Source organism: Canis aureus, chromosome 30 (genome assembly GCF_053574225.1).
Source record: "Canis aureus isolate CA01 chromosome 30, VMU_Caureus_v.1.0, whole genome shotgun sequence".
Lineage (NCBI taxonomy): Eukaryota > Metazoa > Chordata > Mammalia > Carnivora > Canidae > Canis > Canis aureus.
The window spans coordinates 41,686,535-41,711,299 of record NC_135640.1 but is presented as its reverse complement, the minus strand read 5'-3'; the positions used below and the strand labels follow the sequence as shown (position 1 = coordinate 41,711,299).

Genomic DNA, 24,765 nt, shown 5'->3' with positions numbered 1-24,765 from the left:
TGTTTACCCCAAAGATACAGATGCAAGTGAAACTCCAGGACACCTGCACCCCGATGTTTATAGCAGCAATGTTCACAATAGCCAAACTGTGGAAGGAGCCTTGGTGTCTATTGACAGATGAATGAATAAAGAAGCTGTGGTAAAAAAAAAAAAAAAAAAAAGGATGTGGTCTATGTATACAATGGAATATTACTCAGGCATCAGAAAGGACGAAGATGACCATTTGCTTCGACGTGGATGGAACTGGAGGGTATTATGCTGAGTGAAATAAGTCAATTGGAGGACAAACATTATATGGTCTCATTCATTTGGGGAATATAAAAAATAGTGAAAGGGATTAAAGAGGAAAGGAGAGAAAATGAATGGGAAATATCAGAGAGGGAGACAGAACATGAGAGACTCCTGACTCTGGGAAATGAACAAGGGGTGGTGGAAAGGGAGGTGGGAAGGGGGATGGGGTGACTGGGTGATGGACACTGAGGGGGGCACTTGATGGGATGAGCACTGGTTGTAATGCTATATGTTGGCAAATCGATCTCCAATAAAAAAATATACAAAAAAAAAACCTTGTCCAACAGTTTTCCAGTTTTCATTGGACTCTAACTTACCAGTTATGGGCAGTTCACAGGTAGCTTATAAGATCTTGTGTGACTCTGGATACTGTCTTGTCGGTTGTTAGAGATGGCCGGGGTTGGGGTGCTCTTCCTCCCCTGTGCTGTGGGGTAGACACACTTGTATGGCCTGAGCCGGCTACCCAGACATCATAGATAATGTTCAGTGACTGAAAAGATAGGATTACATTTTCAGCAGCTGAATTGAACTGTTTGAGCCCAGTATACTTCTGCATTGAGGGTTGCCTGTGTGTAAATGCAGGACCAGTTATAAAAGAGATCACTCAGTAAATGTGGTCCTGAGATTCCTGTGGGACCCTCTGTGATTGTGTACCCTGGTCCTATGTGCTCTCACAAGGTGGTTTTATGTGGCTGTGTTGCTGGAGCTTCCCACTTTCCCATAGTGTCCCAGAGATCAGTATTGTTTGACGTGCATCACCCAGCCTGCAGAGTGTCGGAAAGCCCTGTTAACCAGGAGCTGTATTTAGGGTGAGACTTCCCGTGGGCGTCACCTCAATCTGTCTTCTTTATGTTCCAGGTTACTGCTGATGTCCCTGTACAATGTGAGCATCAACCTGAAAGGCTTGAAGTACATCAGTGAGAGCCCAGGATTCATCCCACTGCTGTGGTGGCTTTTGAGTGGTGAGGACAGGCTTTCCCTGTACATTTTCTCATACAGCATGGGCACCTGGTCCGCTGTGGCTGGAGGAAGGTGTAAAGTATTAGAAATAGGGGTTGATTGTCCTAAGGTGTTAATGTTTTTTTTTTTTTTTAAGGTTTTATTTATTTATTCATGAGAGACACAGGGAGAGAGAGAGAGAAAGAGAGAGAGAGAGAGAGAGAGAGAATGGCAGAGACACAGGCAGAAGGAGAAGCAGGCTCCATGCAAGGAGCCCGACGTGGGGCTCCATCCTGGGTCTCCAGGATCAGGCTCTGGGCTGAAGGCAGGCGCTAAACCACTAAGCCACCCAGGCTGCCCTGTTAGTGTTTTTTTAAAAGAGATTTCAAACTAGAGAGAACTCAGTGGTATGCTAGGTTGTTTCTAGTTTTGTTTCTGAAGTATTGCTTTCAGTTAGTTATGATTCTGTGACACAGAGAAATTATCTTTTAAAAATTATTTTAATTTTAATTTTTTAAAATATTTTTATTTATTTGAGAAAGTAAGAGAGAGAGAGAGAGAGAGAGAGCATGCACCCAGAAGCATAAGGGAGGGGCAGAGGGAGAAGCTGACTCCCTACCAAGCAGGGAGCCTGATGCGGAGCTTGATCCCAGGAACCTAGAGTCACAACCTGAGCCAAAGGCAGACACTTAATCAACTGAGCCACCCAGACACCCCAAAAGAGAAACTGTCTTAACAGCTGGCAGAGGACATTCAGCTGTCCCTTTTTCTGTGGACAAAACAGTGCTGTGGGTTGTCTGGGGCTCTGAATGTCAGATGAAAGAATGTGGGGAAAAAGAAATATGAGGGATGCCTGGGTGGCTCAGCGGTTGAGCCTCTGCCTTTGACTCAGGGTGTGATCCTGGGATTCCAGGATCGAGTCCCACATTGGGCTCCCTGCATGGAGCCTGCTTCTCCCTCTGCCTGTGTCTCTGCCTCTGTCTCTCTCTCTCTGTGTCTCTCGTGAATAAATAAATCTTTAAGAAAATCTGAGATTGCACCTCTGAAGTCCCATATGTGTTATGTGTATATGGGTTTTTTGTTATCTCTAAAATAAAAGCTCTTTCTACTGTATCTTTTCTCTGTGACCACCAATTTATTTATCTATTTTTACTTTTTAAAATTTTCATCCCAATGTAAGTAACATACAATATTATATTAGTTTAGATGTACAGTATAGTGGTTCAGCACTTCTCTCATCATCAAGATAAGTGTATTTTTACTCTCCATCACCTCTTTCCCGCAGCCCCTACTTACCTCCCCTCTGGTAATCATCAGTTTGTTTTCTATAGTTGAGTCTGTTTCTTTGTGTCTTTTTATCCCCATTTGCTCATTTGTTTTGTCTCTTAAATTCCACATATAAGTGAAATCATGTGGTATTTGTCTTTCTCTGACTGACTTATTTCACTTAGCATCATACCCTTTAGCTCCATCCATGTTGTTGCAAATGGTAAGATTTCATTCTTTTTATGGCTAATATTCCATTGTATATATACTACAACTTCTTTATCCATCTTCAGTTGATAGATACTTGGGCTGTTTCCATAATTTGGCTGTTGTGTACATTAGCCAAATTACCTACATCTCAGGCTGTTGCCCTGAGAAGCTTTTTATCTTGATGAAGTCCCAGTAGTTCATTTTTGCTTTTGTTTCCCTTGCCTCAGGAGACATATCAAAAATGTTGTTAGAATCAGTGTCTGACCACAAATTTAACCTGATTTTGTCCCAATTTGCTCATGATAACTTTTAACACTATGTATTCAGTAGGTACATATTTCACTTAGGTGTGCAAAAAATGGACTTTCCTTATTTTTTCGTAATTTGGATTGATCTCTATTTGAGCTTCAGTTCCACTTGGTGATGAATGCTTATTTTATGTAACAGATTTTTTGAATTGTAATTGATATGCAATTAACTGCCCACATTTAAGGCAAAAAATTGATTAAGTTTTGATATAAATATACACCTGTAAAATCATCACCTCAATAAAGGTAGTGAAGGTGAGCATCAGCCCCAAAAGGTACCTTGTGCTCCTTGGTGGTGCCTCTCCCTTACTTCCCTGCTCCCCTCTTCTCAGACACCTATTCACCCCCTTTCTGTACTATAAATTAGTTTTCATTTTCCATGTGTTTATATAACTGGCATCATATGTCTTGTACTCTGTCTGCCTAGTTTTTCTCATTCAACATATTTATTTTGAGATCCAACTATGTTATTTTGGGATAACAGTTGATCATTTTTTATTGCTAAATAGTGTTCTATGCTATGGGTATACCATATTGCTTTACTTATTCAGGTGTTGATAGACATTTGGATTGTCTCTAGGTTTTAGCTATTATAAGTGAAGCTGCTATGAACATTCTAGTATGTCTTTACATTGACATATGCTCTCATGTCTCTTGGGTAAATACCTAGGAGTGGAATGTCTGGGTATGTGGTGTATGCTACCATTTAGCACACCCTAGAGTGGTGTGTCAGTGTTCCAGCTGATGCGTGTCCTTGTTGGGGCTTGTGTGGCCTCTGTTTAACTTTAGACACTCCATCAGGGGCATAGTGGCACCTTGTTGTGGTCTTAATTTGCATTTTTATTATGACTAATGATGCTGAGCATCTTTTTATGTGCTTATTTCCCACCCACATATCTTCTCTGATAAGATATCTTTTCATATCTTTTGCCCATCTTTAAAAAAATTGAGTTGTTTTAATTGAATATCAAGAGTTTTCTTTTGTGTATTCCAGATACAAATCCAAATATTGGATACAAATGCAAATATTTTCTCCTGGTCTGTGGTTTGTCTTTTCATTTTCTTAAGAGCATCTTCAAAGAATGGAGGTTCTTAATTTTTAAAAATATTTATTTATTAGTTAATTTATTATTTTAGAGTGAGAGTGTGAGCAAGAGCAAGAGTAGGGAGAGAGGCAGAGAGAGAGGAAGAAAGAGAATCTCAAGCAGACTCCCCACTGAGCACGGAGTCCAGTGTGGGGCTCAGTCTCACGACCCTGAGAGCATCACCTCAGCTGAAATCAAGAGTTGGACACTTAACTGACTAAGCCACCTAGGCTCAGTTTCTTAATTTTGATGAAGTTTAACTTATTGTTTTTTTTTTTTAAAGATTTTATTTATTTCTTAGAGTACACAAGTGAAGGGGAGGGGCAGAGGGAGAGAGAAGCTGACTCCCCACTGAGCAGGGAGCCCAATGTGGCACTTGATCCCAGGACTCCAGGATCATGGCCTGAGATGAAAGCAGATGCTCAACCTAATGAGCCACCCAGGTGCCCCTTACCTTATTCTTTTTCTTTAATGAATTGTGCTTTTGGGGTAGCTTTGTCTAACTCAAGATCACAAAGTTTCTTAAATTTGTTATTCTTCAGTAGTTCTATAGTTCTACATTTTACATTCAGGTCTATGATCTGTTTTGGATTAATACTGGCATGTAGTAAGAGGTGGGAGTCCCAGTTCTTTTTTTACATAAGGCTGCCTGGCTGATGTGATGCTGTTTGTTGTGAAGGCTCTTTTCTCCACCCGATAACCTCTGCACCTTTGTTGAAAATCACATGCCAGTGTATGTGAGGGAGAGGTTTTGGCTCACTCTTCTGTTCCATGGATACATTTTTGTATCATTATGCCAATACCATACTCTATAATAAATCTTTTTTTTAATAATAAATTTATTTTTTATTGGTGTTCAATTTGCCAACATACAGAATAACACCCAGTGCTCATCCCGTCAAGTGCCCCCCTCAGTGCCCGTCACCCATTCACCCCCACCCCCCTGCCCTCCTCCCCTTCCATCACCCCTAGTTCGTTTCCCAGAGTTAGGAGTCTTTATGTTCTGTCTCCCTTTCTGATATTTCCCACACATTTCTTCTCCCCAAAGTCATTTACTGTAAATCCTCCAACACTGTTTTAATTTTTCAAAGTTGTTTTGGCTATTTCTAAGTTCTTTGCATTTCCAGATATATTGAGAATCAGTTTGTCACTTTCTACCAAAAAAACACCTGGTTGAGAATTTTATTGGGATTATGTTGAATTGACATTTTATTTGAGGAGAATTGACATTTTAGCAATATTGCATCTTCCAATATTCATGAATTCCAATATTCATGATCCATGAACATGGTATATATGTCCATTTATTTAGATATTGTTGGGAGACAGGGGTCTCTCATGTTTCTTTATGTCTTAAGAGCAGAGGAACTGACCTCTTTTGTTCCTTACTATCTTTGCAAGAATGCTTATATAGTGAGCACCCATTATAGGTAGAGGTACTATCTCTATACAGAGCAAAGGGTGGGTTTGTTTATAAGCATGCAGTAAGGATAATGCTTCCTTCTAGGGCAAAGTTTAGGTAGGCTTACCACCCATTATGAAAGATATGGGGTTCCTAAGCTTGTGTAATGCAACTCATGGCCTGTGCATGGCCCTATGGAATTGGGTCTCATTGAACTGGCCCAAGTGTGGGTATGGCTGTTGCTGGTGAGTGGTGCAGTTCTTTGTCTTGGACTCAGGAAGCTGATGTGTCTCCTGCCAGCACTCGTGAAACTATAGCCTGCTGACCTCTGTCCCAGTTGGGCTCCAGACCCTATCTCCTGGCCAATTTGTTGGATTGCTGCTTTGTAGGAAGCACCTCAGACATGGAAGCTTTAGTCCTGGGTGACTTCTCGCCTTTGCCTGCCTGTAGGTCGGCTTGGCTTGTCCTCAGAGACGGTTATCCTGAAACCAGATGCCCTTCACTTACGCTAGCTTGCAGCCACTGAGCCCTCAGCACCTTCTGCTAGCTGTTTACTTTCTCATCAAAAGAGGGCCGTATGCTAAATGTAGGGCCCATTTTAGCTGTGGTGCTCCAGAAATTGTCTGGGCTGAAGTGACAATTGTAATGAGTCTCTAATTTATATAGCTCCCTAGGTACAAATAGCCCAAGAATGTCAGTTCCTGACTTTCACCACAGGTGCTATTCTTTGACCAACATGGTTGTTCCTGTTTAAACTTTGGGTCATGTACAATAGGAAACTGTGGTGAAGTTGCCTTAATGACACTTTTTCCCACTGTGGCATTAGGCATTCTTGTCTATGAAAATAATTGCTTGTTCTTTTGACACAGTGAGGACAGCCAAAACCCTCATAAATCCTTTGCAAGGTCATTTTGCCTGATATCTTTAGAGCTGTTATCATAGTCAAACAAAGACAAGGTCTAGTAGGCCCAGGATGTTTGACCCCTGAATTCTGTATGGAATTACTTCAGCTTAAAAATTGACATTTGTTACAGAATTTGTTGCGTATTTTGAGAGGATGAGTATGTATTTTATTATGGAATAGAGAAATAGAAGCAAAAATAGTTTTCTGAATAGTAATCCTTGCTTCTTGGTGCCCAGTGGTGGTGGTATGTTTGTTTTCAGAATTCCAGACTCTTGTAACTGCTTAGAGCTAGGAGAGAATTTGAGAACTGGCTTCTTGTACCACTTTGCTTTTGGGTAGCTCTGCTTTATGAAATATACTAGAGAAACAAAAGTCTCTTCTAGTTTTTTAGAAGATCTAGGGAAAAAGATTTCATTATTTCTCTCAGTAATTGGGTCCTTCTTTTATCAGTTCTTAGGGGATTTGATGTATTTTAAAGTGTATTGACTTTGGACACGTTTGACTCATTAAAATTGCAGATTTTCTATTTAGGAATTCACCTACCCTTTCAGAATCCCATTTTCTGATCTGCAAAGTAAAGATTTCTACCTCAAGGGTCTTAGTGTGTATTAACATGCAGCCAACACCTCAGAGTCAGTGTTAAATAGGTGTCAGTTTCCCTTTTTATGCCTCATCTAAACCTTTCATGCTGTAATGAAAACTCATTTTCTTTTATTTCTTTTGACCTAAAGGTGGCAAGTTGCTGTCCAGTACCTGTACTTGGATCCAGAGTATAGGACCAGTTGCTGTTAATCATCCCTGACTTCATAATTTCATTTCCTTTAATGTTTGTTGGATTTCATTTTCCTTCCCTTTGTTCATCTATGTGGCTGGCTTTTCCCCAGGCTTTCTCTACATTCTTAACATTCCTCATAGGTTGCAGAACTACGTGGAACACCAGTGGATGGCTGATGAGGATAGGGTGTGCTGGGATGATGACCACATGTTACAGAACTGCTAATGCAAAGGAGTATTTTGATCACACTGCTAACTTTTTAGTGCTGTATTTCCTACTATGTTCACGGTGTTGGATAGGAAGGCATTTACACCTTATACTTATTCAGGTTGTCTAAGCAGTGGGAGACTTTGGTAGTCCTACCAAAATCGTATCTGTAGCCCAAACCTCTGTCCTGAACTCCAAAAGCACATCTCCCACTATCTCCTTGCCATCTCCACATAGGCATTTAACAGCATTCACATATTTCTGTATGCATGACCCCTACCACGTATCCATACAGCCTCACATGGACACCTAAGGGACAGTGAGACTCAGTATGTTCAGACTCAGTTCCTAATCTTTCCCACACTGACCTCTTTTCACGCCTTCCTATGACAACTCTATGTTGATTTCTCAGGCCTTTAGAAACCTCAGAGTGAATCTCATCTCCTTTTCCTTTCACACCCACATCCAATCTGTTAGGAAATCTTAATGGCTCCACTTTCAAAATCTTTCCAGAATCTGACCACCATCTACCACTCCCAGCTGGTCATGAGCCTCCATCATCTTTCCTTTAAAGAACTCCAGCAGCCTCCTATAGATTTCCCTATTGTCCATCCTTGCAGGGCATGAATTGGAAGCCAAGGATAGGACAGAAGGAATCCAAGACCAACTCTCCTTATTGAAAGCAGTCAAAATGTTGAATGAGATGTAAAAAAGATACAAAAATTGCTCCTCTGAGCTAGAAAAAGAGTAACTGTATCCAAAGCCCAAAAGCTAAGTGAAAGTGGGATGCCAGAGAAGTTAAGAGACCTGAACTAACACCTGCTTTGAGGGCATTTCTCAAAATGACTTTTGGTTTCCATGGCCTCACAGAGTGTGGGGACAGGAAACGAAGCCCATGTCTCACCCCAGGTGAGTGGCCTTGTAGGGACTCCCAAAGGCATTTACCAACATTGCAGGGGTAAACTGAGGATACTCCTCCAGCCCTTGGGGACTGCAGGAAAATTGCTTTTAGGGGAAATCATTGAGAGGACATGAGGCTGGTTGAGACTTGTGAGCTGGACCCAGCAATTGGAGGCTTCTCACTCTGCACCCCATCCTTGGGATGTTTGAGCTTCTGTCTTCCCTGCTCCCACAAGTCGTCCCAAGGACATAGCCTTGAGATAGGGATGTGGTGTGGAGACCTTCTGGACGGTATGCGTGACTGAACCCACTTAGGGCTTCTATGTAAACTTTCTTTTTTTTGAAGATAGAAGTGTTTTTATGTATTTATTTATTTTTTAAAGTTTTTATTTACATTCTAGTCAGTTACAGGGTGTTATATTAATTTCAAGTGGCACAAGATAGTGATTTAGCACTTCCATACAACTCTTGGTGCTCATCATCACAAGTGCCCTCCTTCATCCTCATCTCCGGTTTCCCCCATCGCTCCATCCACTCCCCTCTGGTGACCAGGAGTTTGTTCTCTACACTTAAGAGTCTATTTGACTGTCTGTTTTTTCCTCCTTTGTTTTTGTTTTGTTTTGTTTTGTTTCTTAAATTCCACATGAGTGAGCTCGTATGCTGTTTGTCTTTCTCTGACGGACTTATTTTGCTCAGCATAGTACCCTCTAGCTCCATCCATATTGTTGCAAGTGGAGGGATTTCATGCTTTTTTATGGCTGAGTAATTTCCATTGTATATATGTACCACCTCTTCTTTATCCATTCATCAGTCAATGGATAATCGAGACTCTTCCTAATTTGGCTATTGTTGATAATGCTGCTATAAACATTGGGGTGCATGTTAAATGTATCCTTTTTTTGTATTCTTTGGGTAAATAGCTAGTGGTATAATTGCTGGATGGTAGGGTAGTTCTATTTTTAATTTTTTTATTCTGGTGGGTGAGTGTGAGGACCCACAGGTCTTGTGGTTGGCCAAGACAAGCCTTGTGTATGTTCCCTTTGCTTATTAAACTTGGCCAGCAGCCAACCTTTTTCTATGGTCTTTCCTTGATAGTATAAAATACACCTTTCCTTGTGGTATAAAATAAATTTGTTTAATATGTTTCAAGAAATAAAAGAAGGGACTAATATATGAGTAAAGAGTAGGAGATTATAGAAATGGCCAGGCAGATCTGAAAAAGGACCAAATAGTAATTCTGGAGATGAACAGTGTCATGATTGCGATTATAAATTTATTAAACAGATTATATACATAGTTGAAGAGATAATTAAATTGATATAGACAGATCTGAAGAAATGATCAAGAATGAAGCACAGAGAGGGTTGGAGGATAACAGATAGGGACGTGGAGGAGAGACAAAGAATGGAACCCATGGGTAACCAGAGTTCTGGGCTAGAGGAGAGCAGGTGGGGCAGGAACCATATTGCAAGAGAGAATGGCTGAGAAGTTCGCCAAACTTGGTTACTTAATGTGAGAAGTCTGCCTGCTTGTAAGTGGGAAGATTGAGGAAAACTCTCTCCTTGGGCACATTGTAATGAAAACCACAGAATATTAGAGATAGAGATGGTCTTAGAGGTAGGCAGACAGCAAAGTTATGGCTTCAGGGGGGTAGCTCTTAGAATTGACCCTCCTGGCAACAGTGTCCTATCTTATGCTTAGAGAGAATAGCTGCCAACCCTTGTTTGCATGTTCCTCCTCCCACAAATACTTTTCAGAGCAGGGGTGAGATGGAACTGAGGCTCTGTCTCTGGAGCCCTTCCCAGGATGTACCTAGGGAGGAGTGTGATCTCAGATAGCAAGTATGTGGGAGAGAATGAGGGACAGAGGGAGAAGCGGGTGTGTGGGTGAGTCCAAGGAAACGTGGGCTGTATGAAGCAATGGGGTTAGAGCGCCAAAGGCAGCACAGCAGCACCAGCACTGGGTGCTAGTGAGGCAGGGGCGCTGCTGTGTGAGTGGGCAGGAAGGGGGAAGCAGGGACGGCTGACTCTGGACTTCAATGATGTGGGTGCAGGGTAATGTGTGAATGCGCACCTTTAAAAAACAAAAAACACTGTAGAGTTTTGGGTTATAAAGCAGGTCTCAACCATTTCAGATGATAAGAATCCTGTGGAATATTTTCTTTGACCACAGTGCAGTGAAGCTGGAAATGAGTGAAAAAAAATTAGTAGAATCTCACATGCAGAAATTAAGTAACCCATAAGTGAAGGAAGAAATCATAAGAGAAATCAGGTATTTTGAACTAAACAATAAAAATATTACATATCAAAAATGATGAAATGCATCTAAATAAGTATTTAGTAGAAATTTTATTAGTTTAAGGAGGAAGGCAGAAATTCATGATCTGAAACATCTACCATAAAGCTTTTTTTAAAAAACTGAAACAACCCAAACAAAGTACACGGAGGAAAATAAAAGGAAAAAGCAGAAATAACCAGGCTGTTGCTAGCAGGTTCCACAGCAGCTTTGAGCTATGGAGGGAAGCATCTGGACCAACAGAGACCATGGGGTCTGAAGAATGGAGAGTGTTGGAAGCTCAGAGGCTGTGGAACTGTTGAGTACATCAGTGTGTGCAGAGTCCCAAAGGAAGCATAAGAGAGAAAGGAACAGAAAAAATTATTTGAAGAAAGAACACCTAAAAACTTGATAACTTTGATGAAGAACAGTCTAGACATCCAAGAAGTACAGTGCACTCCCAGGTAAACACACATCTACACCTAGACGTATCACATCGAACTGTTCATACTCGAGACAAAGAAAACATCTCAAAAATCAGCAAAAGAGAAACACGTGCATAGGATCCACAATAAGGCGAACAGCTCTCTGTTCGTCAGAAACAGCGGTCCTAATGCAGGGGGATGATTTTTCAGAGTTCTGAAAGGAAAGACTGTGGACCGAAAATTCTATGTCCAGCTAAACTGTTCTTCAGATGTGGAGGTGATAACACACTCCCGGATAAAGAGAGATGGGGGGATTTTATTGGCAGCAGACCTCCTTTACCAGGAAAGAAGTTCTTCAAGCTGAGAGAACGTACCAGAACATGATGCCCCCAATCCCTGCCAGGTGCTGTCGGTTTCACACGGGGAGTGTTGGGGTTTCAGAAACTGCTGCTTCAAAGACTTGTAGCAAAAATGAGAGGGCTTATCCCACTTCTGGGTATTTACCCCAAACAATTCAAAAACAGGATCTTGAAGAGCTGTTTGTACAGCCGTGTTCATGGCAGCCTTACATACAATAGCCAAGGTATGGAGACCACCAGAATGCCCATCGGTGGCTGAATGGAAAGAGGAGAGGTGGGGCACCCACATGGGGGACCCTGTTCAGCCACAGAACAGGACATTCTGACCCCTGCTGCCATATGGTTGAAGCTTGAGGACATTATGCTGAGTGAGGAAAGCCAATCCCACCGCATGAGTCCACTCATAAGAGGTGCATAAAGCAGTTGCACACAGATGCTGAAAGTAGACCAGGGGCGCCAGGGGCAGGGGAAGGAGAATGTTTCGTGGGGATACAGCGTCAGATTTACAAGGTAAGCAGAGGGTCTTGGAGATGGATAGATGGACGGTGGGGATGGTTGCACAGCTGTGGGAGTGGACTTCCACCATGAACTGTACACTTGAAAATGGTTAACCTGGTAAGTTTTATGTTATGTAAGTTTTATCACAATAAAAAAATAAAACACTTGAAGTGTCAGCTGTCAAAGTGTAATAAAGCCACATGGGAAGATAGTTGTAGTATCTTGTTGTTCAGAGAAAATAGCTGCCCCAAACTGTGTACATATGACCCGGTTTATCATATGTATGCACCCATGAAATGGCGTAGTAAAACATCCCCACCCCCCTCATTTGAAGCTTTGACCCCCCTCATTTGCCCATCTGCAGGCTCCGCTCAGGCCACACCTCCTGGGAGCCTTCTGCAGCCACCTGGCCCACATTGGGCTCGCTTCCCTTTGGTTTCCATTTTACCTAGAAACAGTTTAACATTTTCTTGTTCTTTTGTTTCACAAATGCCAGTTATCTCCAACTAGACCATAAAATTCTTTTTGGTAGGAACCAACTCTTAGGTTTCTTTGGAATTCCTGTGATCACAAGCCTGCCTCCCCCAGTGCCTGTCAGCGGTGGCCTGGGGGCCACAAACCATGGAAGCAGCCCTGCACAGCGCAGCATTGCCAGGTGCTGGTGTCTGGTTTCCCTCAGGCCATGGCTGCACTGACCACCGTGCTCATCTTGCCTCCATTCAGGATCTGCTTTCCAGTTCTCCACCGGCCTGAGCCCTGACTGGACCTCAGAACCTCCTGAATCCATGCCACCTTTCCCCCAGCCTCTGGGGCTCCTTGCCATGGCCTGCAGGCAATTAGCCACCCACGTGTGGCCCAGCACTGCCCGAAGACCCCTCCTGTTCTGCACACTCCCGGGGTGATCCTCAGATTGATGGATCACACAGCTTGGTCTGAGACCGAATCCCCACCTTGGTGGCGTGACTGGCCTCTGGACTGGGCAAGTTAGCGCTTGACTTAGCCTTTTTGGGGCTGTCACTCTGGTTGCCCACTATGCTCCTGTCCTCTTCCCCTGGCGCGGGCCTTCTACATTGACCATCGGTCACTGAGGGACCCAGCAGTGCCAAGTGATGGTCTCGGTGATGGGTGTATGCGTGGAGCAGGACCTGAGGCTTCCTTGTAGACTTTTCTGGCTACAGCTGATAAAGAAGAGAATTTTTCCCACTCTGGGCCATGGACCTACTACTAGGCATGAGTCTAGGGCTGCCTGTGGTGGTGCTCCCGGCTGCTTGGAGGAAGGTGACCTGTGCTGTCCGTCACTGAAGCCAGGGTAGGTGCTGAGACAGGAGACTCCAGAAGGAATCCTGCAGTTGGTCAGTTCATCTTGTCCTTCCATGTCCTGGTTCTTTAGCTTTTTCTCAAATTTCAAGTTACTCTGGAAGCTTCTGTGAATCACTCTTGTTTTTCTTCAGTTAGTTTAAACCTTGTTTTCCTTTCTGTTGGGGCTGTGTATCTCTCTCCCGCCCACACCTTGATTCCACTTCATCTTCCATGGCACCTGTCACCTTGGGCAGAATGTACACTTTCCCTCCTAGTTTCCTTGGTGCTTTGCTGTCTGTCTGCCACACTGGAATGAAAGCTCCGGAGGGTATGGATCTTCATTTGGTTCACAGATGGAACCCAGTGCCTTTAACACAGATGGTCCTCTAAAATACATATCAAGTGAAGGATTGAAGCTGTATATCATCTCCGCGATGAGAAGCCATTGTTTGAAACTTGGTTATATCACAGAGAAGGGTTTGGTTGTGTCTTAGGGTTGTATACACAGAAGGAGGCTGAGAGGTTTGGAGGCTAGGCAAGTTGGGCTGTGTGACTTCAGGGTCCCTGCTGGCCTGGGTATGTGGTGTTGCAAGAGCACTGTCTGTGTTGTGGTTCTGGTAGGTTGCATCTCTGTACATGAACAGTGACGATAACCATGTGATTAAAAAAATGTTTATGGCCTTTATTTACAAAGATTTTTTTTAAAGATTTTACTTATTTGAGAGACAGCAAGAGAGCATGAGTGGGGGGAGGGGCAGGAGAGAGAGAAGCAGATTCCCCACTGAGCAGGGAGCCTGACATAGGGCTGGATCCCAGGACCCCAGGATCACTAGCTGAGCCAAAGGCAGATGCTTCACTGAGCCACCCAGGTGCCCCAATATTTTTTATTCTTTTAAAGTACTCTCTATACCCAGTGTGGGGCTTGAACCCACAACCCAGAGATCAAGAGTTGCAAGCTCCACTGACTGAGCCAGCCAGGTACCCCTATTTACAAATGTTTTTTGATAAAAATGTTTTATTATGTTGGTTAAATATTCCTCCTAATACTTTTGCATTAGCCCAGTGCTCAGACTGTTAATGCAGTAAGTGTGGTATTTGTCTTTAAGAAAAACAACAAAAACCCCTCAAACATCATTGACTTGATACTTGGCCTTCAGAAGGTCCAACAGGCCAAAGAAGTCAACCTTTCTACAGGTGATGGTGGGCCCTGTTCTCTTTGATTAATCAAAACTTACATAACACTTAAAAAAAAAGATTTTGTTTACTTGAGAGAGAGCATGAGCAGGGAGCAGAGGGAGAAGCAGACTCCCCGCTGAGCAGGGAGCCTGATGGGGGCTCCATCCTGGGACCCTGAGATCATGTGCTGAGATCATGACCTGAGCCGCAGGCAGGTGCTCAACTGACTGAGCCACCCAGGTGCCCCTACATAGCACTTTTAATAAGAAACATAATTTAAATGTTTGATTTTCAGCTATTGATAGAATTGAGTAGATGGATGACTGCTTCATATCTTGAAGGATGTCAGAAAACATTTGGCTCACATATGTCAAATCCAGCAGGTTGAAAGCCATCTAAGATTTACTGTCATCTGATCAAGATATAACTGACTTACAGTCACAATTTAGAAAGGGGAGCTAGTGTACATGGGGAGATGAGTTTGGTGTGGGACATGCTCAGTTTGAAGTAACAGTAGAAACTTTATATACAAAAAAAAAAAAGAAAGAAAGAAAGAAAGAAAGAAAGAAAGAAAGAAAGAAAGAAAGAAAGAAAGAAAGAAAGAAAGAAACTTTATATCCAAATGGAACTATCCAGAAGTTCATTGGTGATGAGAAACTTAGGAGTTTGGAGTTTGTGTAATAGGCCAGAGGCCTCGAGTGTGGGGTGATTCTGTGGTGCTTGGGCTGTCATCTACAAAACAGACAGATGCTGTATGTCACGTCAAAGGGAGGCCATGACAATTCAGTGGAAGAGTACATGGAAATGCACAAATTTTCAAAAAAGGGGGAAACAGTTCTCTGGGAAGGTCAGATACAACGTGAAGATCAACAGGAATGGAAACAAGGCTCTGACTGGTGATCTAGGGGCAGAGCTCGTGTGGCGCATGGGGTCAGGAGCTGGAGCTGCCCAGAAGGATGAGGAGGTGGGTGCTGCTTGGGCCAGGCTGGCAGGATGGGAGTTTTGGGTGTTTGTGCCAAGGGCAGTCAGATTCTCCTTTCAAATAGAAAAGAATTAAAAACAAACATTAGTATGTCTCACTTTGAACACACAGCAGCCTGACATCTTGGATCAGGAGTCATTATCGCTTGCAGTTTGTCTTTACATAGTGACTTCTTTTCTGGCATAAAAGTAGGTTACTAAAATGTGAAATCTGCTTCATTTTTGGTGGTTTGTTTCAATAGGCCCCTAATACTAGAATAATTTTCATGATGATTCTCTCTGTGAATTCTGTGTTTGTCTTTGAGAAAAGATACCCCTGAGTATTCTTCATCAGCTCACTCATGAGGGATCCGGTGCTTAGGGTTATTACTCTTGATCAGACTATGAAACCTCAGCTGATGAGATTTCCCACCTGATTTGCAGGCCTTCCAGCTGTGAACACCTGTTGATGACATTAGTCATGTAACCTTGTGGAAGCCATTTTTACTCAGAAGTCCAAAGAAAAACCCTTTAGAAGGTAAAAGCTGGGGAGTTAGTGTTTACCAAATATTTGTTGGGTTATATTTCTTGGACACAAATATAACATTCTAAGTGCTGCACTTACAGAGGATAAACGTTTTTGTCCCAAGGTCACATGGTCCCGTTTGAGACAGGTCCTGGCTGGACCGGCAGATGCTCAGGTAGAGCGTCCTCTAGTCTTGCCGGCATCACATTCCCAGCCAGACTGTCCCAGCAGGCCACAGAGACCTATATTGAGTAGAGAAGTTGCCAAGGCACCACAGACCATTGTGATTCCACTCAGGAACAGCCCAGAAGGCAGGGACCCCCTCCCCACACCGCCCTGCCAGTTTAATCTGGGAAGGTGCCCCTTAGAGCTCTGCTCACGTTCCTGCAGGTTACAGGACTCGTCAACGTCTGAGATTACTATCCGTCTTTGCATAACCTAAAACTGGGTACAGGGCGGGGCTGAGAGTAACACTGCTCCCCAGCCTGGTGCAGCTGGGATTAGGAACCACGGTGCCTTTCTTCCGTGATGTGTTTGGCTGTGTCTGTGTCTCCAGGACTCTGTGGACAGCTTATCCTTTGTCTTCTTCCTCATATCTGTTCAGGGCTTCACTCTCCCTTTTATGGACCATGTGACATAGAGAAATAGAGCCTAAACTCCTTAGAGTAAGCCTTTTGTGGAAGGAAGAAAAAAAGAAAGAAAACACATACCCCTGTGCCCTGATATTCACACTTAGGTGTCTATCCCTAAAGGTTGTAATTTAGTTGATTGGGAGTGGAGCACAGGCATCTGGGTTTTCACATCTGTCCAGATCCCTTTGATATGTAAGGCAGGTTTGAAGGTTAGTGTTATGAGGCAGTCGTAGGGATCCCGTCATTGTGCCTTGATTGGTTTCAGCTTTGGGGCTTAAGACAAGTGCGTGGCACCCATCTGTCCACAGTCACTGATGCACAGGTAGACGCATGAGCTAATAGGCCCATCTAGACCCCAAAGTTGGTGGAGAAGCTTCTCTCTTGCTGGATACGAACAGGGATGCACATTGTAGCTCTGTGTGAGCGAGGAGGGCAGCCTTATTGGTGACGCTCTGGAGGGCAGGACAGAAAGAACAGATCCAGGCCTTTGATGATGTATCTGAACCACTGAATCCAGTCCTGCTTCTGCACTTGACAAGAGGTGATGGATTCTTACTGCTCAAGCCAGTTTGAGCTGGTTTTATACTTTCAGTTGAACTGTTCTGACTCACTGTTCTGTAGTAAATCCAGTAAAATTTCCTAAGTCAGGTCCAAGTTTCTCAATATGCAGAAAGAAGGCACAGAAGGTGTGATAGTTGGAGGTAACATCTGCATTTGCTTGAAAACACATCCTGCCAGCACCATCTTACCTGCTTTTCTGTTCTTGACAAAATGTGCAGTGCAGAACCAAATAGAGTTCGTAGAGCCTCCACGTGTGCGAAGTGGAGATGGTAGGATGGGGTGCAAATCCTACTTATTAGTTTGGTTTTGAGCCAAGTTTGGTGAGCAGCCTGTGCTCCCAGCCTCCATCTGTAAAACAGTGATGTTGACGCGAGCTTCAGAATGCCCATAAGAGCTGTCAGCCCTTGGACCTAGAGTGGCCACACAGAGTCACCAGGGTTTGTCCGTTATAGGCCATAATAATGATAGCTGTTATCAAAAGTGAGTGAAAATTGGGAATGAGAATGTCATCAGGATAAATGAAAGCATAATTTTGGCTTCAAATAACGTTCAGTGAAATTTCTTTCTAAGCTAAGTTAGCAATCTTTCACTTCACTTTGCACGACTGTAAACATCAGCCAGAAAAGTAACTTACATGATTCTTTTTCAAGACTGTGCACAGAGTGCTTAACTCTTAGCATAATTGTCATTCTTTATGTCATTCATAATTGCCATTCTTTAAAAAGTTTAGCATCACTAAGGCAAGGCTGTTGTATGGGAGGTGGGGTAGTGGAGGTACCGCCTTCTATATGATGTAAAATATGTGCGACTGGCTTAATTTTTAATCCCTGGTACCCCATGTCCTGTTTCTGTCGTGAACAGCACTGGAAGCAAATATGAACACAGCACCTCACCTGTGCCCTTGGTGTGTGGCAGCCACAGGACTAAAGGCCATACTCACCACACTGTGTAGTCTCTACAACAGGTCTGTTTTACACATAGACACCGAGACTCGTGGAGGTGTGGGCACTCTTCACGGCCACACCTGGGAGTATGGTGCTTTAGTGGAGCTGATTCACATGCATGGCTGGGGGCAAGGTGAATGCTGTGGACAGTCATGAAGGTACAAAGCAAGTGGCAAACCCTCAACTTCTTATCCACGTAGAAATTTAAGTCACTGAGCTCTGGGCCTAGGAGGACGGCAGCCCACATCCGATGTTGCTATCCTTACATGAAACCAGACATGGGAATCTGGAAAGGACTTTTGAGTTACGATGTAAATCCCCTTAGGACCTGCCACTGGCTTTCAGTTTGCCCTAATTTTGGCTGCTCTTTCAATTGTCAACATGCCTTTAGGGATTTTCTTATTCCACAGCAGGATCCTAACGGTCCATTTCTTTCATCCCTACTGAGTCAGCGGAGGTGACTTATTTGGCAGGGTTACTTGACAGCAGTGTTTCATTTTCTTCTGGCCTAAAGAGATTTTCCCTGTGGTAGAACTGCAGTAAGTGTGTGAAAGCACTTGGAAGTGGTAAGTTGCTGGTCACATGCAAGTTTTTATCACCGTCTTCTGGGAAGAATCAGTCCTTCAGAGGGTGGCCAGCACTACAGTGTGTCCTGCAGTAGTCGGGTGGCAGTTTCTCCCATCTTGCAGCTAGAGATGTGCAGTATTTTCCCAAGTTCCTCAAGGAGTCCAGAACCCAGACGAAGGGCGTCGTTCTCATGACAGGCTTATGACTTCTGTGTGGAAATGCACAGGCTTTGAACAAAGTTGGGAAGGACCGGTACTGCAGCCCCTAGGAAGATGAAGTGGGCGTGCATGGGAACGAGGCATTGCATGTCCACGGGCTGTGACCTAACAGGCTGACTGCCTGTTAGCAGGATTGTGTTATAAGCACACAGCAGCATTTGAAAATTACCAAACCCTGGAGGTCCAAACGGCTTGAGTTCCAATTCTGAAGTCAGAAGCAAATATAAACAGGCTGTTTTAAAAGCATAGTGGGAGCTCTGTTAGAAGCAAGGAAGAAGAGGGAAGGCCTCACGCACTCCTGCGTTTCTGCTGCCCTCACGTGCACCGTGGGCTCCTCAGGCCCAGGAACAGAGGGAGTAGAGAGGCATGCCAGAGCTCCGTGGGTCTGTTGGCTGGTCTGGCCAGCCCTCTTCAGCCACCCCGAAGCAGGAGAGGAGGGCCAGCAGCTCTGACTTGGTCATGTCCCAGCAGTCTCGAGGGCGAAGCGATGGGGTAGTGATGGAGATCCAGCTGGCGGGTTGCTGCCTTCCTCATCAATTGTTGTCACTGGGATCCTTGAGGGATGGATGTGTGTATGTTGGGGAGGAGGATTGAGAACTGTTGCTCTCAAGGTAAACACCCAACTTGTAGATCTGTTGGGTGTCTTCAGAGTAGTGGGCCCGTGTGTGGCAGCCGATGGAGAGGATGCTGGATTGGTTTGTGTCAGATCTCAGTGCTGAATAGGCTCATGGGTTGAAAGGACATGGAAGTGACTGCAGTATTTTCCAGAGGAAGGCTTGATGGCAATCTGCTGAGAAACCTGCCCAGCCCATGGCCAGGGCCTCCTCCCTCTTTTAGGGCCCAGGAATGATGTGGAAGTACTTTAAAGGTCGTTGATAATGCTTGTGAGGTCTTATCTATCCTTCCTGGCTTTCTGTCTACTTATCTTGTCAGCTATCAGGAGAAGGATGCCAAAATCTGTGACCATCTCTGCATTTTGTTTTCCTTTCACTTCAGTCAGTTTTCACTTCATGTGTTTTGCAGCTCCGTTAGTAGGTGCACGCACGTTTAGGGCTGTTAATGTTGCTAACGGAACTGACTCCTTGATTGTTAGAGTCCTTCCTTATCCCTGGTCATGATTCCTCCTCTGAATTCCACTTTGCTGAGGTCAGTATAGCCACTGCAGCTTCCTTCTGATATTGGTATATCTATTTATATGTATGTATATATAAAATAAGACATATAGAAATATATAATATATATTTTAATATAATGCATCAAAAACATATTTCCATGTTTTTAGCCCACCCGGCCTTTATATTTTTTGCGACTTCCTTGTGATAACCTTAAATATAAACTGCCACTTATCTTACCAGCAGAAAGGGTATAACAGGGAATAAGAGGGAACTGCAGCCCACAAGCAGTCAGCAGGACAACACCATAGACAAATAGACAAATCAGGAGACCGACCGGTACCAAGGAGGCTCTTTATATTATAGAGGAAAGGGGGGCGGGGCTGTTGTAAACGGAATGTCCATTGAAGTAAACAGGGGGCTGGAAGTGTGCTGGCCTCTCATTGGCTGAGCTATGCTGGCCTCTCATTGGCTGAGCTGTCTCCAGGGGAGGAGGAAACCTTCCTCCTACTGGGGTGGTCTCTTCCCGCAGAGTCAGCAGGTGCCCAGGAGGGCTGAGAGCTCCCCCTGCTGGCCTCTGGTTCTAAACAAGGTTTCTCTTTGTTAGTGTTCATTCTTGCAAACTCTTTATAGTTGGGCCTTTTGAAAGTTAATCTGACGGGGGCTACTGGGTGGTTCCGTCTGTTGAGCGTCCCACTCTTGATTAGGGCTCAGGTTATAGTCTCAGGGTCGTGAGATGGAGCATCGAGTCAGCTTAAGAGTCTGTCTCCCTCTGCCCCTCCTCCCCACTTGCATGTGTGCGTTCTCTCTCAAAAAAAAAAAAAAAAAAAAAGAAAGAAAACTTAATCTGACAGTCTACTTTTTAAATTGTATTATCTTTTACATATAATGTGATTATAAACTTGTGTGTGTTTAAATCTGTAGTAGTGCTCTTTGTTTTCTATTTGTCCTGTTTTCTTTTTTTTTTTCCCCCTTCAGTGTCTGCTTTTTTTTTTTGGATTAATTTCATAATATTTTGTGATTTCATTTTATCTCCATTTTTAACTTATTAGCTATACCTGTTTATTTAAAAAATATTCAGTGGTTATTCCAGGATATAAAACATATGTTCTTAATTTATCTTAGTCAACCTTTAAAATATACCATACTGCTCATGTATAGTGCAAGCAGCCTACAACACTGAACTTCCTTCCTTTCCCCCTTCCATCCTTTTGCAATTGTCATACATATGTGGAAAGCCCCCAAATCCAGTTTTATTATTTTTACTTTAAACATCTACCTTTTATTTATTTAGATTTTTTTTTAAGCAACCTCTGTACCCAGTGTGTAGCTTGAACTCACAACCCTGAGATCCAGAGTGGTATGCTCCACCAGCTGAGCCAGCTAGATGCCACTAAACAGCTACCTTTTAAAGAACCCAAAAAGATATGAGGGACACTGTCTCCATATTTACTATTTCTGGTGTTCTTCATTCCTTGTGTACGATCCTGACTTCTACCTGGTATAATTTTCTTCCTGCGTGGAGGACTTTTAACACTTTTTGAGGTGCAGGTCCACTGGTAGTGAATTCCATGAGTTTGTTTTACATGGTGTTCAGTCACCATTATTTTGGGAAGATATTTGTGCTGGTGCAGGGTTCGTGGTTGACAGATGTTTTCCTTCATCCCTTCACGAGGTTGTTCAGCTGCCCTCTGGGCCACGTGGTCTCAGACTTGGAGTCCACTGCCCTGCTCGCCTTCATTTCTGTCTCCCGAACACATCTCTTGTTGGTTTTGAGAGTTTCTCTTCATTACTGGTTTTTAGCCTTTTGATAATGACATGTCTCCGTGGGGTTTTATCTCCTTGGGTCTGTGGTTTATAGTTTCCCTGAAATCTGGATATTCTGGGCCATCGTTTCTTCAAAATTTTATGACTTCTCCTCTTCTCTAAGACCCCAGTGACATGCTTGATGTCCTGCAGGTCCCTGCTGCTGTTGGCTTTTTTTTTCTTTCAGTCTTTTTTCCTTTTTGTGTGAGGGCAAAAGTCCAATGAAGAAAATTATAATATGAAGAAATGTGGTAGCTTCATGTTTTCCTTTGGGGTGATAGCCACCACCATCCTCAAAAATCATGTAAAGCAGGCCATCTGTGCTCACCACCTCCTCACATTCCTGCCACCATTTCTTCCCACGTTGTGCTCTACCAGTAAACAGAAACATATCTGCTGGCACAAACCCGTGTTTAAAACGTATTACCTGTAGACTAAACTTCCAGAAAACTAAACCAAAAGGTAATTCTTGGAAAGGTGTTTCAGATGAGATGCCCAAGTTCTGTCGGCCTGCAGGAGAAGCACAGCACCCAGTAGGAATTCTGGTTCGAGTCCCTGCCCAGCACTTCCTTACACATGCGATCCTCTGTGCTCAGTAAAATCTCTGGGGGTGGCTGCGTGCTCCTGTTTACTGACAAGGAAACAGGCTCAGAGATGCGACTGCCTTACTTGTCACACCCCGGCAGTTGGGAAGCTCCACACGTGGTGGTCATGTTCTGGCATCCTGACTGCAAACCCTCGGCCTGAGCTTGTGCGTTTTCTCCTGGGCCGGGCTGAATCCATAAGCTCAACCGACATGGAATTTGAAATGTAAAAATTATGTGTTGCCTTCATTTCATAGATGACATGCCATTCCGAGACTCCTGTGTTTGCCAGGGGTATTTCTGTTATGCTTATTGACATCTGCTTATTTTAATGTGTTTTGACATGTGTTGAAGTGGGACTAATTTGGTTGTGGTTCAGGCTCTGCCTGTGTATCAGAGCTGATCCATCTGCCACGCCAGAGTATTTTAGAAAGGGAGCAAATTCCTACTTGGGATAAGTAACACCTTTCCCACTTCCCTCTGTGTGTGATCTGTTGTCTAAAGTGTCGTGTTGAAAAAGTTGAGGAGTGATTTTGGAAAGAGGGAGGTGAGGAATCTGTTTCTAGAGTGTAATTCAGAAACAGATGAGCTAATGGAAGAAGCCAAGATGTTCACATCCATTATGAGGGCATTTTAATTCATAAAGGTTGAAGTTATAATCTCTCTTTGGATTTTTAAAGAAAAACTTAGAAGTAAATGAAGTAGCCTACTACATAAAGTTGCACTAACCCACCTCATAGTCATCTAATGGTTGAGGCATTATGTTTGCAGACCTTGAAAAATCCTCTTGAAACCACTGTCTAGGGAGCCTCTCCACATGCCCCATCCACATGTCTGATCATTTCCTTCTTTAGTGTCCCATGGTAAATATTACAGATGGACTTATATTTTCACTTTCTGATCTCTTACATATTAATGGCTGGGAATTATTTTACTTAAGAAAGAAATCTCTAGGTAAGCAGGACTGGAGTTTGTATTTCTTTTGTTTCCCATGCAGTACGTTGTTGGGCTCGGCATCCCCTCTGGAGGCCCTGCTGCTGAGCTGGGGGGCTTTACCTATCCATTGGTGGCCGGTGCTGTGGGCAGGGCACCTGGCAGCTTGCAGCACTCCAGCAACTCACTTACTTACAGGTGTTCCTTGAGCTCTGAGCCCTGTCCTAGGAACCGGAGGGTCAGAAGTGAACGAGATGGAGTTCTTCACCATGGAACTTATATTCAGGTGGAGAGACATGAGGACAAACAGAATGACCCATGTCACATGATACAGATAACGGCGGGGCGGCATGGGGGGCTAGTGGGTGATGGGGTGAGGCTGCTCTCCAGGTATTTGGGTGAGGCCTGTGTGAGTGGAATGGCAAGCCGAGCAGAGGTCTGAGAGCAGAGCTTCACAGGCCGAGGAAGGGCAGCGGGAAGGCCCTGTGGCAGCCACAGGCAATGAGAATGTGGACGTGGAGAAGGCCCGTGTGGTTGGCAAGGGTTGGAGAGAGCGCCAGGAGAGCCGGGATGGGCTTGGGAAACCACCTGTCAGACCAGGGCTGGCCCCCGCTCGGAGCACTGCCCGGGATCTTCACAGCTGTCTCTAGGCCTTGACATTTTCGGTGCAGGAGGAAGAGGAGGAGGGCACACAAGGGAGATGGGGTGGGAGGAAACCCAGGAGGGGTGGTGTCCTTGAGGCCCAGAGAAGGCAGCATTGGCAGATGCAGCAAGTTGACTGCGCTCCTGAACTACCAGCCGTGGTCAGTGAGCTGGTGGGCTGGGGAGGACAGGGGCTCGCTGTGTGGGTATTGGGTGGGTTGGGGGCTAAAGCCCAGCCGCTCAGTCCCTTCCCTTTGTTAGTGGTACATGCGCAAAGCTCAGATAAGCTGGTTCAATGTGGCATGGCTGTCGAAGTATACACTCAGCGTTGGGCGCCTACCGAGGACGTGTGCTCTGAATCTAAGGCAGTGACACTGATGTTTGCATGTGGCTCACAGATCAGCTCTGAGGGCGGTTCCAGGAGAGTCTCCAATGACATCCTGGGCAGTGGCGGTGTCATTGGAATGAGGATGTAGTCTTCATCTCTGATAGCTTTGGAGGCAGTTCTGGAACTCTGATGGAAGTGCCCGGAAGACACCCCACGCCCCGCCCCCGGCTGTTTCTGTTTTCTTCATTAGCCACCTGGCCGGACCCTCCAGGCTGAAGAGCCCTTTGCCTGGAGGAGGGGTGTGGGCAGCCGCCAACCTCCTCCCTCTTCTTTTGCCAGAGCAAACTGTTGATGGACAGACCACTTTGCTTCTGTTTGGTTTTGTTTCATTTAGTAGATTTTGATTTTTGTGGGGAAAAGTTAAAAATAAAATTCTATTTTAATTGTTTTTGTAATTTAACCAGGATTCTATGATCAAATCTTTTGTAGTCACCTTGAAATTCATGGGTTTTATCAATCTCTGTACAGTTTTCCAGACAGGATGGAGTGCACCTGCCCTCCTTCCCCATGCTCACCTGTTGTGATTATCGCTACAGTGTATGCCTGGTGTGTTGCCCTTTTGTGTTGGTTTCAT

General features: G+C 44.2%; 1 protein-coding gene across 2 annotated transcripts in view; it reads left to right on the top strand.

Annotated features, from left to right (window-relative positions):
* Window positions 1-24,765, top strand: part of HSF2BP (heat shock transcription factor 2 binding protein) — a 102,225-nt gene that overhangs the window by 61,408 nt on the left and 16,052 nt on the right. For both annotated transcript variants that reach the window (XM_077879349.1, XM_077879347.1), the window contains one exon: window positions 1,150-1,253. In XM_077879349.1, coding sequence (XP_077735475.1) covers window positions 1,150-1,253 — 104 coding nt within the window. The remainder of the gene's footprint in view (window positions 1-1,149; window positions 1,254-24,765) is intronic.